The following is a 20,000-nucleotide window of genomic DNA, read 5'->3' as shown; positions in this document are numbered from 1 at the left end:
TGTGTGTGTGTGTGTGTGTGTGTGTGTGTGTGCTACTGTACTCTATGCCGTATTGAAGTGGACTCGGTCCCAGACTTTTTTTTTCTCTCCCTGGAAATAAAAACGTCTGGGTTTCCGAGGCTAGGTGACTCACTCCACCCGGTGAAGAACCCAGCTTCCTCATGAAGATAGATAGACCATATAGATAGACCATAGTCCTACTCACTCCACCCTATAGAACTATACTGTACACAGACCATAGTCCTATAGTAACTGTACTGTACACAGACCATAGTCCTATAGTAACTGTACTGTACACAGACCATAGTCCTATAGTAACTGTACTGTACACAGACCATAGTCCTATAGTAACTGTACTGTACACAGACCATAGTCCTATAGTAACTGTACTGTACATAGACCATAGTCCTATAGTAACTATACTGTACATAGACCATAGTCCTATAGTAACTGTACTGTACACAGACCATAGTCCTATAGTAACTATACTGTACACAGACCATAGTCCTATAGTAACTGTACTGTACATAGACCATAGTCCTATAGTAACTGTACTGTACATAGACCATAGTCCTATAGTAACTATACTGTACACAGACCATAGTCCTACTCACTCCACCCTATAGAACTATACTGTACACAGACCATAGTCCTATAGTAACTGTACTGTACACAGACCATAGTCCTATAGTAACTGTACTGTACACAGACCATAGTCCTATAGTAACTGTACTGTACACAGACCATAGTCCTATAGTAACTGTACTGTACACAGACCATAGTCCTACTCACTCCAGCCGGTGCAGAACTTGTCCATCATGTCGTCCCAGTGAGCAGGACTCTCCAGCTTCCTCATGAACTGAGAGAAGTGCATGTAGGACACCAGGACGTCTTTGGGGTTCCTGCTGACGTAGATCACCTGGAATGAGACCAGAGACCAGTGTGAGGTAATTAGAAGAACATCAGGTCCTTGGTTGATTTATTGATTGATTGACTGACCCATTTCGACCTGAAACCAGATTCTACAAATGTCTTCTAAATCATGATAGTTTTCAGAAAAACATATATATTTCTGTCAGTGGTTCTCAAACTGTCAAGGAGCCCCAGAATTATCTGTATTTGACCGCCGACCCTCATCTGTAATTATGTTGTTCCTCCCACCCAGAAGCAAAGATTTGAGTTAAAAACGTTCTCTCTGAAGGAATAAATATTCAAAGATTTGCGCCACATTTTCAAAAATAGCAGAACTACAAGCTCATAGCGCGGCACTCGGTGCCGCGCTATGAGCTTGTAGATCTGCTTGTAGATCTGCTTTTTCAACAGCTACATGGTAACATAATGCTTAGAACACCAAATGGGGTTCCATCCCAAAATGGGTTAATTGATTGATTGATTAAAATTGTTATTTCACAGAATGGGTACATTTCTAAACGAAAGTCAATACAAAAACTGTTACTCTGGACTAACCATGATTTAAGCACTAAGACTTGTTTAAATCAGGATCCACCTTTGTGTTTAAAGACGTACAAATATACACTTCTATAATTCATCGCAAGGAATAACATGTACAGAATCGGGAGAAAGGGGTGTGTGTGTGGGGGTGGACTTAACCCATTTCGACCTGAGCTCGATTCCACAAAATGTCTTCGAAAATCACGACAGTTTTCTGAAAAACCTCATGTTTCTATATCAGTGGTTCTCATACTATTTCATGTCAAGGACCCCCAGAATTATATGTATTTGGCCACCGACCCCCATCTGAAAATATACGTAGTTCCAGGAACCCCCTCCCAGAACCACAGATTTGAGTTAAAAACGTTAGCTCTGAAAGAATATATATTCAAAGATTTGGGCCACATTTTCACGATTTTTCAAAAAATAGCAGACCTACAAGCTCGTAGAGCGGCACTCGGTGCCGCGCTATGAGCTTGTAGATCTGCTATTTTTCAATAGCTAAAGTATAACATGATGCTTAAAACACCACAAGGGGTTCCCGTGATTTACAGGGGCCAGTTTGGAATTCTGTCTGTCTGTCTGTCTGTCTGTCTGTCTGTCTGTCTGTCTGTCTGCCTGCCTGCCTGCCTGCCTGCCTGCCTGCCTGCGTGCGTGCGTGCGTGCGTGCGTGCGTGCGTGCGTGCGTGCGTGCGTGCGTGCGTGCGTGCGTGCGTGCGTGCGTGCGTGCGTGCGTACAGGAGCAAACCTTTGCCTTCTTGCGCTGCAGCCCGGTGGGCATGACGTGCTGGTGCAGGTGACTACAGAAGAGGCGCGGGGAGCGCTGGACGTTGTAGTCCAGTCCCTTGTACTGGTACTCCAACCAGGGCATCCACTGGAAGGTGGTCCTCTCCTTCATCTCCGGGAAGTCTTCTTCAAAGATGAGCGTGATGATGCGCTGGGTCCACACGGTGCCTGCAGGGGGAGACAAAGATTGAATAGTTCATTATTGATTGATTGATTGATTGATTTATTAACAGTTTGCAGAATTGCAGTACATTTCAAGTACAAAAAAAAAACTGTTAACTGTGAGTGGACGACACCATAAAGCATTACACTTGTTTACAAGAGGGTCCACCATGTTCAATTCATCAAAACATTTAGAGACGTACGAATATACAGAAACAGAAATGCAAAAAGCAACATAGTTCAGTCAGACACTTGGGGATATATCTTGCACCACCTCTTAACCCTTATCCCTAAAAACGAATCTTTTTTTTTTGTACTATTTGTGACAAAATTTGACTGAGGGACTGCCATTGGATTTTTTTGAATTTTCGTTTTTTCATTTTTTTTTCATGTCATATGAAAGCAGGGAATCATAGCTTCAAATTGGCACATTTGTTGTTCAGTTTGACCCACCATTTTTGGAGATACGGCTTATAGAGTAATGTCTTGCAGAGAAACAGCGAGTTGAGAAAACAGGCTTGAAAGGTTCACTTCTGTGGACTCTAACATTACACCTATAGCTACATGTTTAAGCATTTATTTCATATTTACATGTCTTCTGTGGTCTCTAACATTACACACAGGGGAGAGAACAGACGGTGGAGGTGAATGGAACACTGTCCCCCCCCCTCCCAGTGAGCTGTGGCGTTCCACAAGGGAGCATACTAGGGCCTTTACTGTTCCTAATATATGTTAACGACATGACTTCAGCTTGTGACTGCAACTTGTTCCTGTTCGCAGATGACTCGGCACTGCTGGTCTCGGACAGGAACAAACTGCAGGTTGAAAAGGCCCTCAGCTCTAAACTCGGTAGAATCTGCACCTGGCTCGCTGATAACAAACTATCTTTACACCTGGGAAAAACTGAATCCATTCTCTTTGGCTCTAATAGTAATCTCAGCAAGGCAAATGGCTTCTTGGTTAGAGTGGGTGACAATGTTATCACACGTAAAGATGAAATTACCTACCTACTGTAGGTTCCATCCTGGAGGCTAATCTTTCTGGTGATAAAATGGCCACCAACGTAATCAAAAAGGTCAACCATAGAACAAGATTCCTTTACAGGATCTCCTCACTGGTCAACAAAAACACCTTGAAGACCTTAACAGGAGCCCTTGTACAGGGTTTCTTTGACTATGCATGCACCTCCTGGTACCACAGCACCTCAAAGGCCCTTAAAACCAGGCTCCAGACTTCCCAAAACAAACTGGTCAGGCTCCTACTTGACCTAGCCCCCCGAACCCACCTCACCCCTGCCCACTTCGACAGGCTGGAATGGCTTAGGGTCGACGACAGAGTACAGCATCTTGCAATGGGTCTGGTCCACAAGATTCGATACACCACCAAGATACCCATGTACCTGTCTAGATACTTCCTTAATGTTAATGTTAACGAAGTCCACACCTACAACACCAGAGGGAGTGCAACAAACCATGTACAACCCAGATTCGGCACAAACAAGGGACTAAATTCTTTTCGCTCCTATGCCACCAAAATGTGGAACGCCCTACCAACAGTCATTAAGACATGCGAATCCCTTGACTCCTTCAAAACCGCTCTCAAAGGGCACCTACGGACGGCTGCAATTCTAAACTGGCCCCTGTAAAATCGGAATCCCTCAAACACGGACGCAAGGACAACACAAGAGACGGTCGCGGCCACACAGCCAACTCAAGGTATGGCCACTGAGCCGACTTGGGGACGCAAAGCAAGGACAACACAAGAGACGGTCACGGCCACACAGCCAACTCAAGGTACGGCCACGGAGCCGACTTGGGGACCCAACACAAGGACAACACAAGAGACGGTCAGGGCCACACAGCCAACTCAAGGTACGGCCACGGAGCCGACTTGGGGACCCAACGCAGCTCCTCCAAGGAAAACAAACAAATTAACGGAGCTGAACGTGAATCCCCCCCACCGCCCACCCCTTTTTTCCCTCACTGTATATGTTTCTTTTCCCTTTTTACCTCCTTTATGATGAATTCCTGTTCTGTCCTTTGTCTATATAGAAGTATCTATTTGTACGTCTCTAAATGTTTTTGATGATTTGAACATGGTGGACCCTATTGGAAACAAGTGTAATGCTTAATTGGGTCGTCCACTCACAGTTAACAGCCTTTGTATTGAGTTTGTGCTTGAAATGTACTGTAATTCTGCAAACTGTTAATACATTTTTCAATCAATCAATCAATCAAAACCTAGCTACATGTTTAAGCATTTATTTCATATTTACATCATGTCTTCTGTGGACTCTAACATTACACCTATATCTACATGTTTAAGCATTTATTTCATATTTACATTTTCAGCTCTGACACTTATTTCAGACATGCTCTAGCACAGGGGTTCTCAACCCGTGGGTCGCGACCCCTCGGGGGGTTGCCAAATTATTTTGGGGGGTCCCCAATTTTTTTTTTCTTTTAATGCAACTGAATGGCTGGAAAATGGAAATGAAGAGTTTACATATAGTACACATAGTACATGCATACACCTTCCCTAATGATTATATCTGGTTTCAGTATTTATTTATGGTGTATTGTCTCTATTATTAAGGTTATTGTAGCAGTCAATTTATATCGGGGGTCGGGAAGGGGCGGGGCGGGGGTCCCGAGACGTTGCCAAAGCATTTTCGGGGGTCCCCGGCCAAAAACGTTGAGAACCCCTGCTCTAGTATGTGAAGAGTCTGCCTGTGCTATTAACTCATTGAAAAAATGAGAATTTGCGCGATGGCAGGCTCACATTTTATAAAACCTTTTAAAATAGTTCAAATAGGCAATCTACAAGCTCACAATGTCTCGAAGTAGATCGGCTAGTTGAACTATTTTAAAATGATTTTCAAAATTGCAAAATTAGTTCAGGGAAAAGGGATACGGGAGGCGCAAGATGGAGCACACTGTCTCTGTCACTCAATGTTATCATTGTCTCCACCAGGCCGAAGGCATGGGGAGAGAGTATGTTTTGCACTCCGTCCGTGTGTGTGTGCGTCCGTCCGTCCGTCCGTCTGTTACCAGCTAATCTCCGGCACCGTTAACCCGGTTGATGCCACATTTTGCACACTCCCTGGATGCCAACGATGAACCTCTGGCCCACATTTCCCAGAACGACCTCTTATAGCGCCACCAGGAGGCCGACCTTTGAAAAACATTTTCTTTTATATTACTCCTCCAGATTCTGTCCAAAAATCCCGCATATCGTTACACAGTATCTCTATAGTCATGTGTTCAAGACGGAAGTGTCCGATATTTCATATTCCATCCTAATTGGCTAATATTGGCTTTCAAAGTTTGCACAGGATTGGCCCGTTTTGAACAAAAAGCCTCAAATCATGAACGCAGCGTGCAATTTACGTGAAATCTTTCCCGGACTTTCCTACTAGGCTGAGGAATATATCCCACCCTTTTCACATTGGCCTGTTATAGCACCACCAACAGGTGGATTTTTTGCAAGACACATTTTTGGAACAAAATGCCTAAAATCATCCAATTGCCATCCAAGGCGTGAGAAGAAATGGCAACCTTTTTACATTGGCCTATTATAGCACCACCAGGAGGCCACAACCTGACCTGGCCTGGTGGAGACCTGTCCTATTATAGCGCCACAAGGAGGCCACAGCCTGACCTGCCCTGGACCTGGTGGAGACGACCTGTCCTATTATAGCGCCACCAGGAGGCCACAACCTGACCTGCCATGGTGGGGACCTGTCCTATTATAGCGCCACCAGGAGGCCACAACCTGACCTGCCCTGGTGGGGACCTGTCCTATTATAGCGCCACCAGGAGGCCACAACCTGACCTGCCCTGGTGGGGACCTGTCCTATTATAGCGCCACCAGGAGGCCACAACCTGACCTGCCCAGGTGGAGACCTGTCCTATTATAGCGCCACCAGGAGGCCACAACCTGACCTGCCCTGGTGGGGACCTGTCCTATTATAGCGCCACCAGGAGGCCACAACCTGACCTGCCCTGGTGGGGACCTGTCCTATTATAGCGCCACCAGGAGGCCACAACCTGACCTGCCCTGGTGGAGACCTGTCCTATTATAGCGCCACCAGGAGGCCACAACCTGACCTGCCCTGGTGGAGACCTGTCCTATTATAGCGCCACCAGGAGGCCACAACCTGACCTGCCCTGGTGGAGACCTGTCCTATTATAGCGCCACCAGGAGGCCACAACCTGACCTGGCCTGGTGGAGACCTGTCCTATTATAGCGCCACCAGGGGGCCACAACCTGACCTCGCCTGGTGGAGACCTGTCCTATTATAGCGCCACCAGGAGGCCACAACCTGACCTGCCCTGGTGGAGACCTGTCCTATTATAGCGCCACCAGGAGGCCACAACCTGACCTGCCCTGGTGGAGACCTGTCCTATTATAGCGCCACCAGGAGGCCACAACCTGACCTGCCCTGGTGGAGACCTGTCCTATTATAGCGCCACCAGGAGGCCACAACCTGACCTGCCCTGGTGGAGACCTGTCCTATTATAGCACCACCAGGAGGCCACAACCTGACCTGGCCTGCTGGAGACCTGTCCTATTATAGCGCCACCAGGAGGCCACAACCTGACCTCGCCTGGTGGAGACCTGTCCTATTATAGCGCCACCAGGAGGCCACAACCTGACCTGCCCTGGTGGAGACCTGTCCTATTATAGCGCCACCAGGAGGCCACAACCTGACCTGCCCTGGTGGAGACCTGTCCTATTATAGCGCCACCAGGAGGCCACAACCTGACCTGCCCTGGTGGAGACCTGTCCTATTATAGCGCCACCAGGAGGCCACAACCTGACCTGCCCTGGTGGAGACCTGTCCTATTATAGCGCCACCAGGAGGCCACAACCTGACCTGCCCTGGTGGAGACCTGTCCTATTATAGCGCCACCAGGAGGCCACAACCTGACCTGCCCTGGTGGAGACCTGTCCTATTATAGCGCCACCAGGAGGCCACAACCTGACCTGCCCTGGTGGAGACCTGTCCTATTATAGCACCACCAGGAGGCCACAACCTGACCTGGCCTGGTGGAGACCTGTCCTATTATAGCGCCACAAGGAGGCCACAGCCTGACCTGCCCTGGACCTGGTGGAGACCTGTCCTATTATAGCGCCACCAGGAGGCCACAACCTGACCTGCCATGGTGGGGACCTGTCCTATTATAGCGCCACCAGGAGGCCACAACCTGACCTGCCCTGGTGGGGACCTGTCCTATTATAGCGCCACCAGGAGGCCACAACCTGACCTGCCCTGGTGGGGACCTGTCCTATTATAGCGCCACCAGGAGGCCACAACCTGACCTGCCCAGGTGGAGACCTGTCCTATTATAGCGCCACCAGGAGGCCACAACCTGACCTGCCCTGGTGGGGACCTGTCCTATTATAGCGCCACCAGGAGGCCACAACCTGACCTGCCCTGGTGGGGACCTGTCCTATTATAGCGCCACCAGGAGGCCACAACCTGACCTGCCCTGGTGGAGACCTGTCCTATTATAGCGCCACCAGGAGGCCACAACCTGACCTGCCCTGGTGGAGACCTGTCCTATTATAGCGCCACCAGGAGGCCACAACCTGACCTGCCCTGGTGGAGACCTGTCCTATTATAGCGCCACCAGGAGGCCACAACCTGACCTGGCCTGGTGGAGACCTGTCCTATTATAGCGCCACCAGGGGGCCACAACCTGACCTCGCCTGGTGGAGACCTGTCCTATTATAGCGCCACCAGGAGGCCACAACCTGACCTGCCCTGGTGGAGACCTGTCCTATTATAGCGCCACCAGGAGGCCACAACCTGACCTGCCCTGGTGGAGACCTGTCCTATTATAGCGCCACCAGGAGGCCACAACCTGACCTGCCCTGGTGGAGACCTGTCCTATTATAGTGCCACCAGGAGGCCACAACCTGACCTGCCCTGGTGGAGACCTGTCCTATTATAGCACCACCAGGAGGCCACAACCTGACCTGGCCTGCTGGAGACCTGTCCTATTATAGCGCCACCAGGAGGCCACAACCTGACCTCGCCTGGTGGAGACCTGTCCTATTATAGCGCCACCAGGAGGCCACAACCTGACCTGCCCTGGTGGAGACCTGTCCTATTATAGCGCCACCAGGAGGCCACAACCTGACCTGCCCTGGTGGAGACCTGTCCTATTATAGCGCCACCAGGAGGCCACAACCTGACCTGCCCTGGTGGAGACCTGTCCTATTATAGCGCCACCAGGAGGCCACAACCTGACCTGCCCTGGTGGAGACCTGTCCTATTATAGCGCCACCAGGAGGCCACAACCTGACCTGCCCTGGTGGAGACCTGTCCTATTATAGCGCCACCAGGAGGCCACAACCTGACCTGCCCTGGTGGAGACCTGTCCTATTATAGCGCCACCAGGAGGCCACAACCTGACCTGCCCTGGTGGAGACCTGTCCTATTATAGCGCCACCAGGAGGCCACAACCTGACCTGCCCTGGTGGAGACCTGTCCTATTATAGCGCCACCAGGAGGCCATAACCTGACCTGCCCTGGTGGAGACCTGTCCTATTATAGCGCCACCAGGAGGCCACAACCTGACCTGCCCTGGTGGAGACCTGTCCTATTATAGCGCCACCAGGAGGCCATAACCTGACCTGCCCTGGTGGAGACCTGTCCTATTATAGCGCCACCAGGAGGCCATAACCTGACCTGCCCTGGTGGAGACCTGTCCTATTATAGCGCCACCAGGAGGCCACAACCTGACCTGCCTGGTGGGGACCTGTCCTATTATAGCGCCACCAGGAGGCCACAACCTGACCTGCCTGGTGGCGACCTGTCCTATTATAGCGCCACCAGGAGGCCATAACCTGACCTGCCCTGGTGGAGACCTGTCCTATTATAGCGCCACCAGGAGGCCATAACCTGACCTGCCCTGGTGGAGACCTGTCCTATTATAGCGCCACCAGGAGGCCACAACCTGACCTGCCCTGGTGGAGACCTGTGCCCCGAGGGGCACTTTATCTAGTTTAATAATAACTAGTCTGTAGGTACATGTTTCTTTTTTCCCTATACTTTGTCAGACTCACCCGATTTGGGGAACGTGACGAGGAAAACGTCATCATCCCTGACCTGGAAATGTTCCAAACTATCGATATATTCCGGCGTCAGGTCGATGGTGTCGTCCACGATGAACACACTGCCTCGGTACGCGAAGAGCGTGTCCCCGAGAGCTTTATACCGTTGTTGAGCCATCGTCGCGTCACAGGGAATGCTCTACGATCTCCAGCGGTAGGTCTGGGCTGCGGTCAGACTGAAGGAGAGGACCGTAGGTCTGGGCTGCGGTCAGACTGAAGGAGAGGACCGTAGGTCTGGGCTGCGGTCAGACTGAAGGAGAGGACCGTAGGTCTGGGCTGCGGTCAGACTGAAGGAGAGGACCGTAGGTCTGGGCTGCGGTCAGACTGAAGGAGAGGACCGTAGGTCTGGGCTGCGGTCAGACTGAAGGAGAGGACTGTAGGTCTGGGCTGCGGTCAGACTGAAGGAGAGGACCGTAGGTCTGGGCTGCGGTCAGACTGAAGGAGAGGACCGTAGGTCTGGGCTGCGGTCAGACTGAAGGAGAGGACCGTAGGTCTGGGCTGCGGTCAGACTGAAGGAGAGGACCGTAGGTCTGGGCTGCGGTCAGACTGAAGGAGAGGACCGTAGGTCTGGGCTGCGGTCAGACTGAAGGAGAGGACCGTAGGTCTGGGCTGCGGTCAGACTGAAGGAGAGGACCGTAGGTCTGGGCTGCGGTCAGACTGAAGGAGAGGACCGTAGGTCTGGGCTGCGGTCAGACTGAAGGAGAGGACCGTAGGTCTGGGCTGCGGTCAGACTGAAGGAGAGGACCGTAGGTCTGGGCTGCGGTCAGACTGAAGGAGAGGACCGTAGGTCTGGGCTGCGGTCAGACTGAAGGAGAGGACCGTAGGTCTGGGCTGCGGTCAGACTGAAGGAGAGGACCGTAGGTCTGGGCTGCGGTCAGACTGAAGGAGAGGACCGTAGGTCTGGGCTGCGGTCAGACTGAAGGAGAGGACCGTAGGTCTGGGCTGCGGTCAGACTGAAGGAGAGGACCGTAGGTCTGGGCTGCGGTCAGACTGAAGGAGAGGACCGTAGGTCTGGGCTGCGGTCAGACTGAAGGAGAGGACCGTAGGTCTGGGCTGCGGTCAGACTGAAGGAGAGGACCGTAGGTCTGGGCTGCAGTCAGACTTCAGAAGAGGACCGTAGGTCTGGGCTGCAGTCAGACTCAAGGAGAGGACCGTAGGTCTGGGCTGCGGTCAGACTTCAGAAGAGGACCGTAGGTCTGGGCTGCGGTCAGACTGAAGGAGAGGACTGTAGGTCTGGGCTGCAGTCAGACTTCAGAAGAGGACCGTAGGTCTGGGCTGCGGTCAGACTGAAGGAGAGGACCGTAGGTCTGGGCTGCGGTCAGACTGAAGGAGAGGACCGTAGGTCTGGGCTGCGGTCAGACTGAAGGAGAGGACCGTAGGTCTGGGCTGCGGTCAGACTGAAGGAGAGGACCGTAGGTCTGGGCTGCAGTCAGACTTCAGAAGAGGACCGTAGGTCTGGGCTGCGGTCAGACTGAAGGAGAGGACCGTAGGTCTGGGCTGCGGTCAGACTGAAGGAGAGGACCGTAGGTCTGGGCTGCGGTCAGACTGAAGGAGAGGACCGTAGGTCTGGGCTGCGGTCAGACTGAAGGAGAGGACCGTAGGTCTGGGCTGCGGTCAGACTGAAGGAGAGGACCGTAGGTCTGGGCTGCGGTCAGACTGAAGGAGAGGACCGTAGGTCTGGGCTGCGGTCAGACTGAAGGAGAGGACCGTAGGTCTGGGCTGCGGTCAGACTCAAGGAGAGGACCGTAGGTCTGGGCTGCGGTCAGACTGAAGGAGAGTGCTCAAAGTAAAACGCAATCCAGATCGGCGTGCTCGTGAAATGCGGTATCAATAAGTGACCAAGTAAAGTATCAAGTAAAGACATCTCGGACCTTGACCCAGATGTCACAGTGACATTTAACCCTTTTACACCTGAGGACGATTCTATTAATGTCTTCTAAATCCTGACAGTTTTATGAAAACAAAACCCATGTTTCTATGTCAGTTTCATGTCAAGGACCCCCCAAAAATATATGTAATTGGCTGCCGACGACCATCTGAAAATATGTTGTTTCTGCAGGGACCCCCCCGAGAGGCAAAGATTTGAGTTAAATCGTTCACTCTGAAAGAATTCGCACCATATTTTCAAAAAATAGCAGACCTACAAGCTCGTAGCGCGGCACTCGGTGCCGCGCTACGAGCTTGTAGGTCTGCTATTTTTCAATAGCTAGAGTATAACATAATGCTTAAAACACCAAAAGGGGTTCCCGTCCAGAACGGTTTAAGAACGGGCCTTTTTTACTGTCCTCACCTGACTTGGGGAAAGTGACCACGTACAGGTCGTCGTCTCTCACTTCAAAGTGCTCCAGGTTGTCGATGACGTCCGGCGTCAGGTCCAGCTTCTCGTCCGTCAGGAAGACGCCCCCTTTGTAGGTGAACAGGTTGTCGCTCAGAAGCTTGTACTCCTGCTGAGCCATGACTTTAGAAGAACGATTATAGGAACAACAACAACAAGAAACTAACGCGTCGTGTGTGTCCACAGTACAGTACAGTACAGGAGAGGAGAGGAGAGCAGAGCAGAGCAGAGGAGAGGGCAGGCGCTGCTATCAGCTGTTTTGACCTTTGGTGCTGCACGGTTTAATCATCTGCAGACTTTCACAAACAGCTGGATCTCCCAGCCACGCAGAGATCCAGCCACGCAGAGATCCAGCCACGCAGAGATCCAGCCACGCAGAGATCCAGCCACGCAGAGATCCAGCCACGCAGAGATCCAGCCATGCAGAGATCCAGCCACGCAGAGATCCAGCCACGTGTAACAGACGTGATCTTGCGTTGTGTTATGAAGCACCATAGACCAGGATCTCAGCAGTGAGTAGATTTATTCTGTACAAAAGACAACGAGGCAATCACTGCTCTGCTCTGACTTGTATACGTTTCCACAATAGTATTTGCGCTTTCAAAGCCCATATGAAATAGGAAGTGCGGTAGGTTACGTCATTTCCTTAAAGGCAACCGCCTGTACTCTTAAAGTCACAGAACACTGTATCACAATACAATATAATGCCTGGGCAAGTGGAAGCACTATTAATCATGTTACACACGCAGAGATCCAGCCACGCAGAGATCCAGCCATGCAGAGATCCAGCCACGCAGAGATCCAGCCACGCAGAGATCCAGCCACGCAGAGATCCAGCCACGCAGAGATCCAGCCACGCAGAGATCCAGCCACGCAGAGATCCAGCCACGCAGAGATCCAGCCACGCAGAGATCCAGCTACGCAGAGATCCAGCCACGCAGAGATCCAGCCACGCAGAGATCCAGCCACGCAGAGATCCAGCAACGCAGAGATGGGGCGGTGGTGGCCGGATGGTAACCGCAAGGTTGCCAGTTCGAACCCTGTGGGCTCCCGCAGAGAGTTAGTGTGGAAGTGTCCTTGAGCAAGACTCTATGAACCCCTAATTGCTCCTGATGTGCTGGTTGGTGCCTTGCATGGTTTCCTCCACCATCAGTGTGTGAATGTGTGTGTGAATGTGATGCACAATCTATGTAAAGGTGTGTGAATGTGTGTGTGAATGGCTGAATGTGATGCACAATCTATGTAAAGGTGTGTGAATGTGTGTGTGAATGGGTGAATGTGATGCACAATCTATGTAAAGGTGTGTGAATGTGTGTGTGAATGGGTGAATGTAATGCACCATCTATGTAAAGGTGTGTGAATGTGTGTGTGAATGGGTGAATGTGATGCACAATCTATGCAAAGGTGTGTGAATGTGTGTGTGAATGGGTGAATGTAATGCACACTCTATGTAAAGGTGTGTGAATGTGTGTGTGTGAATGGGTGAATGTAATGCACACTCTATATGTAAAGGTGTATGAATGTGTGTGTGAATGGGTGAATGTAATGCACAATCTATGTAAAGGTGTATGAATGTGTGTGTGAATGGGTGAATGTGATGCACAATCTATGTAAAGGTGTGTGAATGTGTGTGTGAATGGGTGAATGTAATGCACACTCTATGTAAAGGTGTATGAATGTGTGTGTGAATGGGTGAATGTAATGCACAATCTATGTAAAGGTGTGTGAATGTGTGTGTGAATGGGTGAATGTAATGCACAATCTATGTAAAGGTGTGTGAATGTGTGTGTGAATGGGTGAATGTAATGCACACTCTATGTAAAGGTGTATGAATGTGTGTGTGAATGGGTGAATGTGATGCACAATCTATGTAAAGGTGTGTGAATGTGTGTGTGAATGGGTGAATGTAATGCACAATCTATGTAAAGGTGTATGAATGTGTGTGTGAATGGGTGAATGTGATGCACAATCTATGTAAAGGTGTGTGAATGTGTGTGTGAATGGGTGAATGTGATGCACAATCTATGTAAAGGTGTGTGAATGTGTGTGTGAATGGGTGAATGTAATGCACAATCTATGTAAAGGTGTGTGAATGTGTGTGTGAATGGGTGAATGTGATGCACAATCTATGTAAAGCGCCTTGGATAAAGGTATTATTCCAACCAGTTCCATTCCCCTCCATCAGGCGCCCCGGCTGGCCAGGGGGAGGCAGTTTAGAGACCAGGATTACTGCATGTTTTTTGTGATGCTACCTACCCTAGGGGACACGGGGAGAACATGCAAACTCCACACAGAAAGGCCCTTTCGCCAACCTCGCCTCGGGTATGGGCACTGATGACGCGGAGGAGGAAACACGGCGCCAGCACCCACAGCGGGAATCGAACCCAGGACCTTCTAGCTGTGAGGCGACAGCGATACCAACTGTGCCACCGTGCTGTACTTTCACTCAGGACCTTCTAGCTGTGAGGCGACAGCAATACCAACTGTGCCACCGTGCTGTACTTTCACTCAAGTGTTGGTTGAGATATTTTTCCACCACTGACTAGTAGACTGTCCCGCTGCAGTCGCACGCTTGCGAAATGTGAGCAAGGCTAGAAGGACATGTCAAGGCTAGAAGGACATGTCAAGGCTAGAAGGACATGTCAAGGCTAGAAGGACATGTCAAGGCTAGAAGGACATGTCAAGGCTAGAAGGACATGCCAAGGCTAGAAGGACATGTCAAGGCTAGAAGGACATGTCAAGGCTAGAAGGACATGTCAAGGCTAGAAGGACATGTCAAGGCTAGAAGGACATGCACTTACAAGACGTATTTCCGCTCAGCCAAGTGGCCCACATTGGAACGGAGAACATAAGTTATGCGGCCGGCCGCATCTTGAGGGTTCAGACAAAACAATAGGGAGTGTTTTTTTATGTGTGCGCTGCGCGGAATAACATATTAGTCTAGTAGCCAGCCCATAGAGCCCCATTGTGAACCCGGACATGTTGAGTACACCAAGGTTTTATGTTATAAATGTTGAGTAGGGGTCCCCAGCATGTAGAAACCGATGTTATAAATGTTGAGTAGGGGTCCCCAGCATGTAGAAACTGATGTTATAAATGTTGAGTAGGGGTCCCCAGCATGTAGAAACTGATGTTATAAATGTTGAGTAGGGGTCCCCAGCATGTAGAAACCGATGTTATAAATGTTGAGTAGGGGTCCCCAGCATGTAGAAACTGATGTTATAAATGTTGAGTAGGGGTCCCCAGCATGTAGAAACTGATGTTATAAATGTTTAGTAGGGGTCCCCAGCATGTAGAAACTGATGTTATAAATGTTTAGTAGGGGTCCCCAGCATGTAGAAACTGATGTTATAAATGTTGAGTATGGGTCCCCAGCATGTAGAAACTGATGTTATAAATGTTTAGTAGGGGTCCCCAGCATGTAGAAACTGATGTTATAAATGTTGAGTATGGGTCCCCAGCATGTAGAAACTGATGTTATAAATGTTGAGTATGGGTCCCCAGCATGTAGAAACTGATGTTATAAATGTTGAGTAGGGGTACCCAGCATGTAGAAACTGATGTTATAAATGTTGAGTATGGGTCCCCAGCATGTAGAAACTGATGTTATAAATGTTGAGTATGGGTCCCCAGCATGTAGAAACTGATGTTATAAATGTTGAGTAGGGGTCCCCAGCATGTAGAAACTGATGTTATAAATGTTGAGTAGGGGTCCCCAGCATGTAGAAACTGATGTTATAAATGTTGAGTAGGGGTCCCCAGCATGTAGAAACTGATGTTATAAATGTTGAGTAGGGGTCCCCAGCATGTAGAAACCGATGTTATAAATGTTGAGTAGGGGTCCCCAGCATGTAGAAACCGATGTTATAAATGTTGAGTAGGGGTCCCCAGCATGTAGAAACTGATGTTATAAATGTTTAGTATGGGTCCCCAGCATGTAGAAACTGATGTTATAAATGTTGAGTAGGGGTCCCCAGCATGTAGAAACTGATGTTATAAATGTTGAGTAGGGGTCCCCAGCATGTAGAAACCGATGTTATAAATGTTGAGTAGGGGTCCCCAGCATGTAGAAACTGATGTTATAAATGTTTAGTATGGGTCCCCAGCATGTAGAAACTGATGTTATAAATGTTGAGTAGGGGTCCCCAGCATGTAGAAACTGATGTTATAAATGTTGAGTAGGGGTCCCCAGCATGTAGAAACTGATGTTATAAATGTTGAGTAGGGGTCCCCAGCATGTAGAAACTGATGTTATAAATGTTGAGTAGGGGTTCCCAGCATGTAGAAACTGATGTTATAAATGTTTAGTATGGGTCCCCAGCATGTAGAAACTGATGTTATAAATGTTGAGTAGGGGTCCCCAGCATGTAGAAACCGATGTTATAAATGTTGAGTAGGGGTCCCCAGCATGTAGAAACTGATGTTATAAATGTTGAGTAGGGGTCCCCAGCATGTAGAAACCGATGTTATAAATGTTGAGTAGGGGTCCCCAGCATGTAGAAACCGATGTTATAAATGTTGAGTAGGGGTCCCCAGCATGTAGAAACTGATGTTATAAATGTTGAGTAGGGGTCCCCAGCATGTAGAAACTGATGTTATAAATGTTGAGTAGGGGTCCCCAGCATGTAGAAACTGATGTTATAAATGTTTAGTATGGGTCCCCAGCATGTAGAAACTGATGTTATAAATGTTGAGTAGGGGTCCCCAGCATGTAGAAACTGATGTTATAAATGTTGAGTAGGGGTCCCCAGCATGTAGAAACTGATGTTATAAATGTTGAGTAGGGGTCCCCAGCATGTAGAAACTGATGTTATAAATGTTGAGTAGTGGTCCCCAGCATGTAGAAACCGATGTTATAAATGTTGAGTAGGGGTCCCCAGCATGTAGAAACTGATGTTATAAATGTTGAGTAGGGGTCCCCAGCATGTAGAAACCGATGTTATAAATGTTGAGTAGGGGTCCCCAGCATGTAGAAACTGATGTTATAAATGTTGAGTAGGGGTCCCCAGCATGTAGAAACCGATGTTATAAATGTTGAGTAGGGGTCCCCAGCATGTAGAAACCGATGTTATAAATGTTGAGTAGGGGTCCCCAGCATGTAGAAACTGATGTTATAAATGTTGAGTAGGGGTCCCCAGCATGTAGAAACCGATGTTATAAATGTTGAGTAGGGGTCCCCAGCATGTAGAAACCGATGTTATAAATGTTGAGTAGGGGTCCCCAGCATGTAGAAACTGATGTTATAAATGTTGAGTAGGGGTCCCCAGCATGTAGAAACTGATGTTATAAATGTTTAGTATGGGTCCCCAGCATGTAGAAACTGATGTTATAAATGTTGAGTAGGGGTCCCCAGCATGTAGAAACTGATGTTATAAATGTTGAGTAGGGGTCCCCAGCATGTAGAAACCGATGTTATAAATGTTGAGTAGGGGTCCCCAGCATGTAGAAACTGATGTTATAAATGTTGAGTAGGGGTCCCCAGCATGTAGAAACTGATGTTTTAAATGTTGAGTAGGGGTCCCCAGCATGTAGAAACTGATGTTATAAATGTTGAGTAGGGGTCCCCAGCATGTAGAAACTGATGTTATAAATGTTGAGTAGGGGTCCCCAGCATGTAGAAACCGATGTTATAAATGTTGAGTAGGGGTCCCCAGCATGTAGAAACTGATGTTATAAATGTTGAGTAGGGGTCCCCAGCATGTAGAAACTGATGTTTTAAATGTTGAGTAGGGGTCCCCAGCATGTAGAAACTGATGTTATAAATGTTGAGTAGGGGTCCCCAGCATGTAGAAACTGATGTTTTAAATGTTGAGTAGAACAGTAGAACTAAATGTCAGGGAGGGACTAGTGGAGAAGAGATCCAGTAGAACTAAATGTCAGGGAGGGACTAGTGGAGAAGAGATCCAGTAGAACTAAATGTCAGGGAGGGAATAGTGGAGAAGAGATCCAGTAGAACTAAATGTCAGGGATGGACTAGTGAAGAAGAGATCCAGTAGAACTAAATGTCAGGGAGGGACTAGTGAAGAAGAGATCCAGTAGAACTAAATGTCAGGGAGGGACTAGTGGAGAAGAGATCCAGTAGAACTAAATGTCAGGGAGGGACTAGTGGAGAAGAGATCCAGTATAACTAAATGTCAGGGAGGGACTAGTGAAGAAGAGATCCAGTAGAACTAAATGTCAGGGAGGGACTAGTGGAGAAGAGATCCAGTAGAACTAAATGTTAGGGAGGGACTAGTGGAGAAGAGATCCAGTAGAACTAAATGTTAGGGAGGGACTAGTGGAGAAGAGATCCAGTAGAACTAAATGTCAGGGAGGGACTAGTGAAGAAGAGATCCAGTAGAACTAAATGTCAGGGAGGGACTAGTGGAGAAGAGATCCAGTAGAACTAAATGTCAGGGAGGGACTAGTGGAGAAGAGATCCAGTAGAACTAAATGTCAGGGAGGGACTAGTGGAGAAGAGATCCAGTAGAACTAAATGTCAGGGAGGGACTAGTGGAGAAGAGATCCAGTAGAACTAAATGTCAGGGATGGACTAGTGAAGAAGAGATCCAGTAGAACTAAATGTCAGGGAGGGACTAGTGAAGAAGAGATCCAGTAGAACTAAATGTCAGGGAGGGACTAGTGGAGAAGAGATCCAGTAGAACTAAATGTCAGGGAGGGACTAGTGGAGAAGAGATCCAGTAGAACTAAATGTCAGGGAGGGACTAGTGGAGAAGAGATCCAGTAGAACTAAATGTCAGGGAGGGACTAGTGGAGAAGAGATCCAGTATAACTAAATGTCAGGGAGGGACTAGTGAAGAAGAGATCCAGTAGAACTAAATGTCAGGGAGGGACTAGTGGAGAAGAGATCCAGTAGAACTAAATGTTAGGGAGGGACTAGTGGAGAAGAGATCCAGTAGAACTAAATGTTAGGGAGGGACTAGTGGAGAAGAGATCCAGTAGAACTAAATGTCAGGGAGGGACTAGTGAAGAAGAGATCCAGTAGAACTAAATGTCAGGGAGGGACTAGTGGAGAAGAGATCCAGTAGAACTAAATGTCAGGGAGGGACTAGTGGAGAAGAGATCCAGTAGAACTAAATGTCAGGGAGGGACTAGTGGAGAAGAGATCCAGTAGAACTAAATGTCAGGGAGGGACTAGTGGAGAAGAGATCCAGTAGAACTAAATGTCAGGGAGGGACTAGTGGAGAAGAGATCCAGTAGAACTAAATGTCAGGCAGGGACTAGTGGAGAAGAGATCCAGTAGAACTAAATGTCAGGGCGGGACTAGTGGAGAAGAGATCCAGTAGAACTAAATGTCAGGGAGGGACTAGTGGAGAAGAGAACCAGTAGAACTAAATGTCAGGGAGGGACTAGTGGAGAAGAGATCCAGTAGAACTAAATGTCAGGGAGGGACTAGTGGAGAAGAGATCCAGTAGAACTAAATGTTAGGGAGGGACTAGTGGAGAAGAGATCCAGTAGAACTAAATGTTAGGGAGGGACTAGTGGAGAAGAGATCCAATAGAACTAAATGTCAGGGAGGGACTAGTGAAGAAGAGATCCAGTAGAACTAAATGTCAGGGAGGGACTAGTGGAGAAGAGATCCAGTAGAACTAAATGTCAGGGAGGGACTAGTGGAGAAGAGATCCAGTAGAACTAAATGTCAGGGAGGGACTAGTGGAGAAGAGATCCAGTAGAACTAAATGTCAGGGAGGGACTAGTGGAGAAGAGATCCAGTAGAACTAAATGTCAGGCAGGGACTAGTGGAGAAGAGATCCAGTAGAACTAAATGTCAGGGCGGGACTAGTGAAGAAGAGATCCAGTAGAACTAAATGTCAGGGAGGGACTAGTGGAGAAGAGATCCAGTAGAACTAAATGTCAGGGCGGGACTAGTGAAGAAGAGATCCAGTAGAACTAAATGTCAGGGAGGGACTAGTGAAGAAGAGATCCAGTAGAACTAAATGTCAGGGAGGGACTAGTGAAGAAGAGATCCAGTAGAACTAAATGTCAGGGAGGGACTAGTGGAGAAGAGATCCAGTAGAACTAAATGTCAGGCAGGGACTAGTGGAGAAGAGATCCAGTAGAACTAAATGTCAGGCAGGGACTAGTGAAGAAGAGATCCAGTAGAACTAAATGTCAGGGAGGGACTAGTGGAGAAGAGATC

General features: G+C 48.7%; 1 protein-coding gene across 1 annotated transcript in view; it reads right to left on the bottom strand.

Moving 5' to 3' along the window:
• LOC306918251 (amine sulfotransferase-like) overlaps positions 1-12,027 on the bottom strand; it is a 19,515-nt gene extending 7,488 nt beyond the window's left edge. Inside the window, exons 1-3 of the mRNA XM_079531123.1 lie at positions 11,816-12,027; positions 2,201-2,406; positions 793-919 (exon numbers count right to left, since the gene is read on the bottom strand). Of these exons, the coding sequence (XP_079387249.1) occupies positions 793-919; positions 2,201-2,406; positions 11,816-11,981 (499 nt within the window). The 5' untranslated portion in view covers positions 11,982-12,027. The remainder of the gene's footprint in view (positions 1-792; positions 920-2,200; positions 2,407-11,815) is intronic.
• Between the last annotated feature and the right edge of the window lie 7,973 nt (positions 12,028-20,000).

Source organism: Electrona antarctica (genome assembly GCF_951216825.1).
Source record: "Electrona antarctica genome assembly, contig: scaffold_72, whole genome shotgun sequence".
Classification (NCBI taxonomy): Eukaryota; Metazoa; Chordata; class Actinopteri; order Myctophiformes; family Myctophidae; genus Electrona; species Electrona antarctica.
The sequence above is the reverse complement of the archived record's forward strand: the minus strand, read 5'-3'. Positions and strand labels throughout refer to the sequence as shown.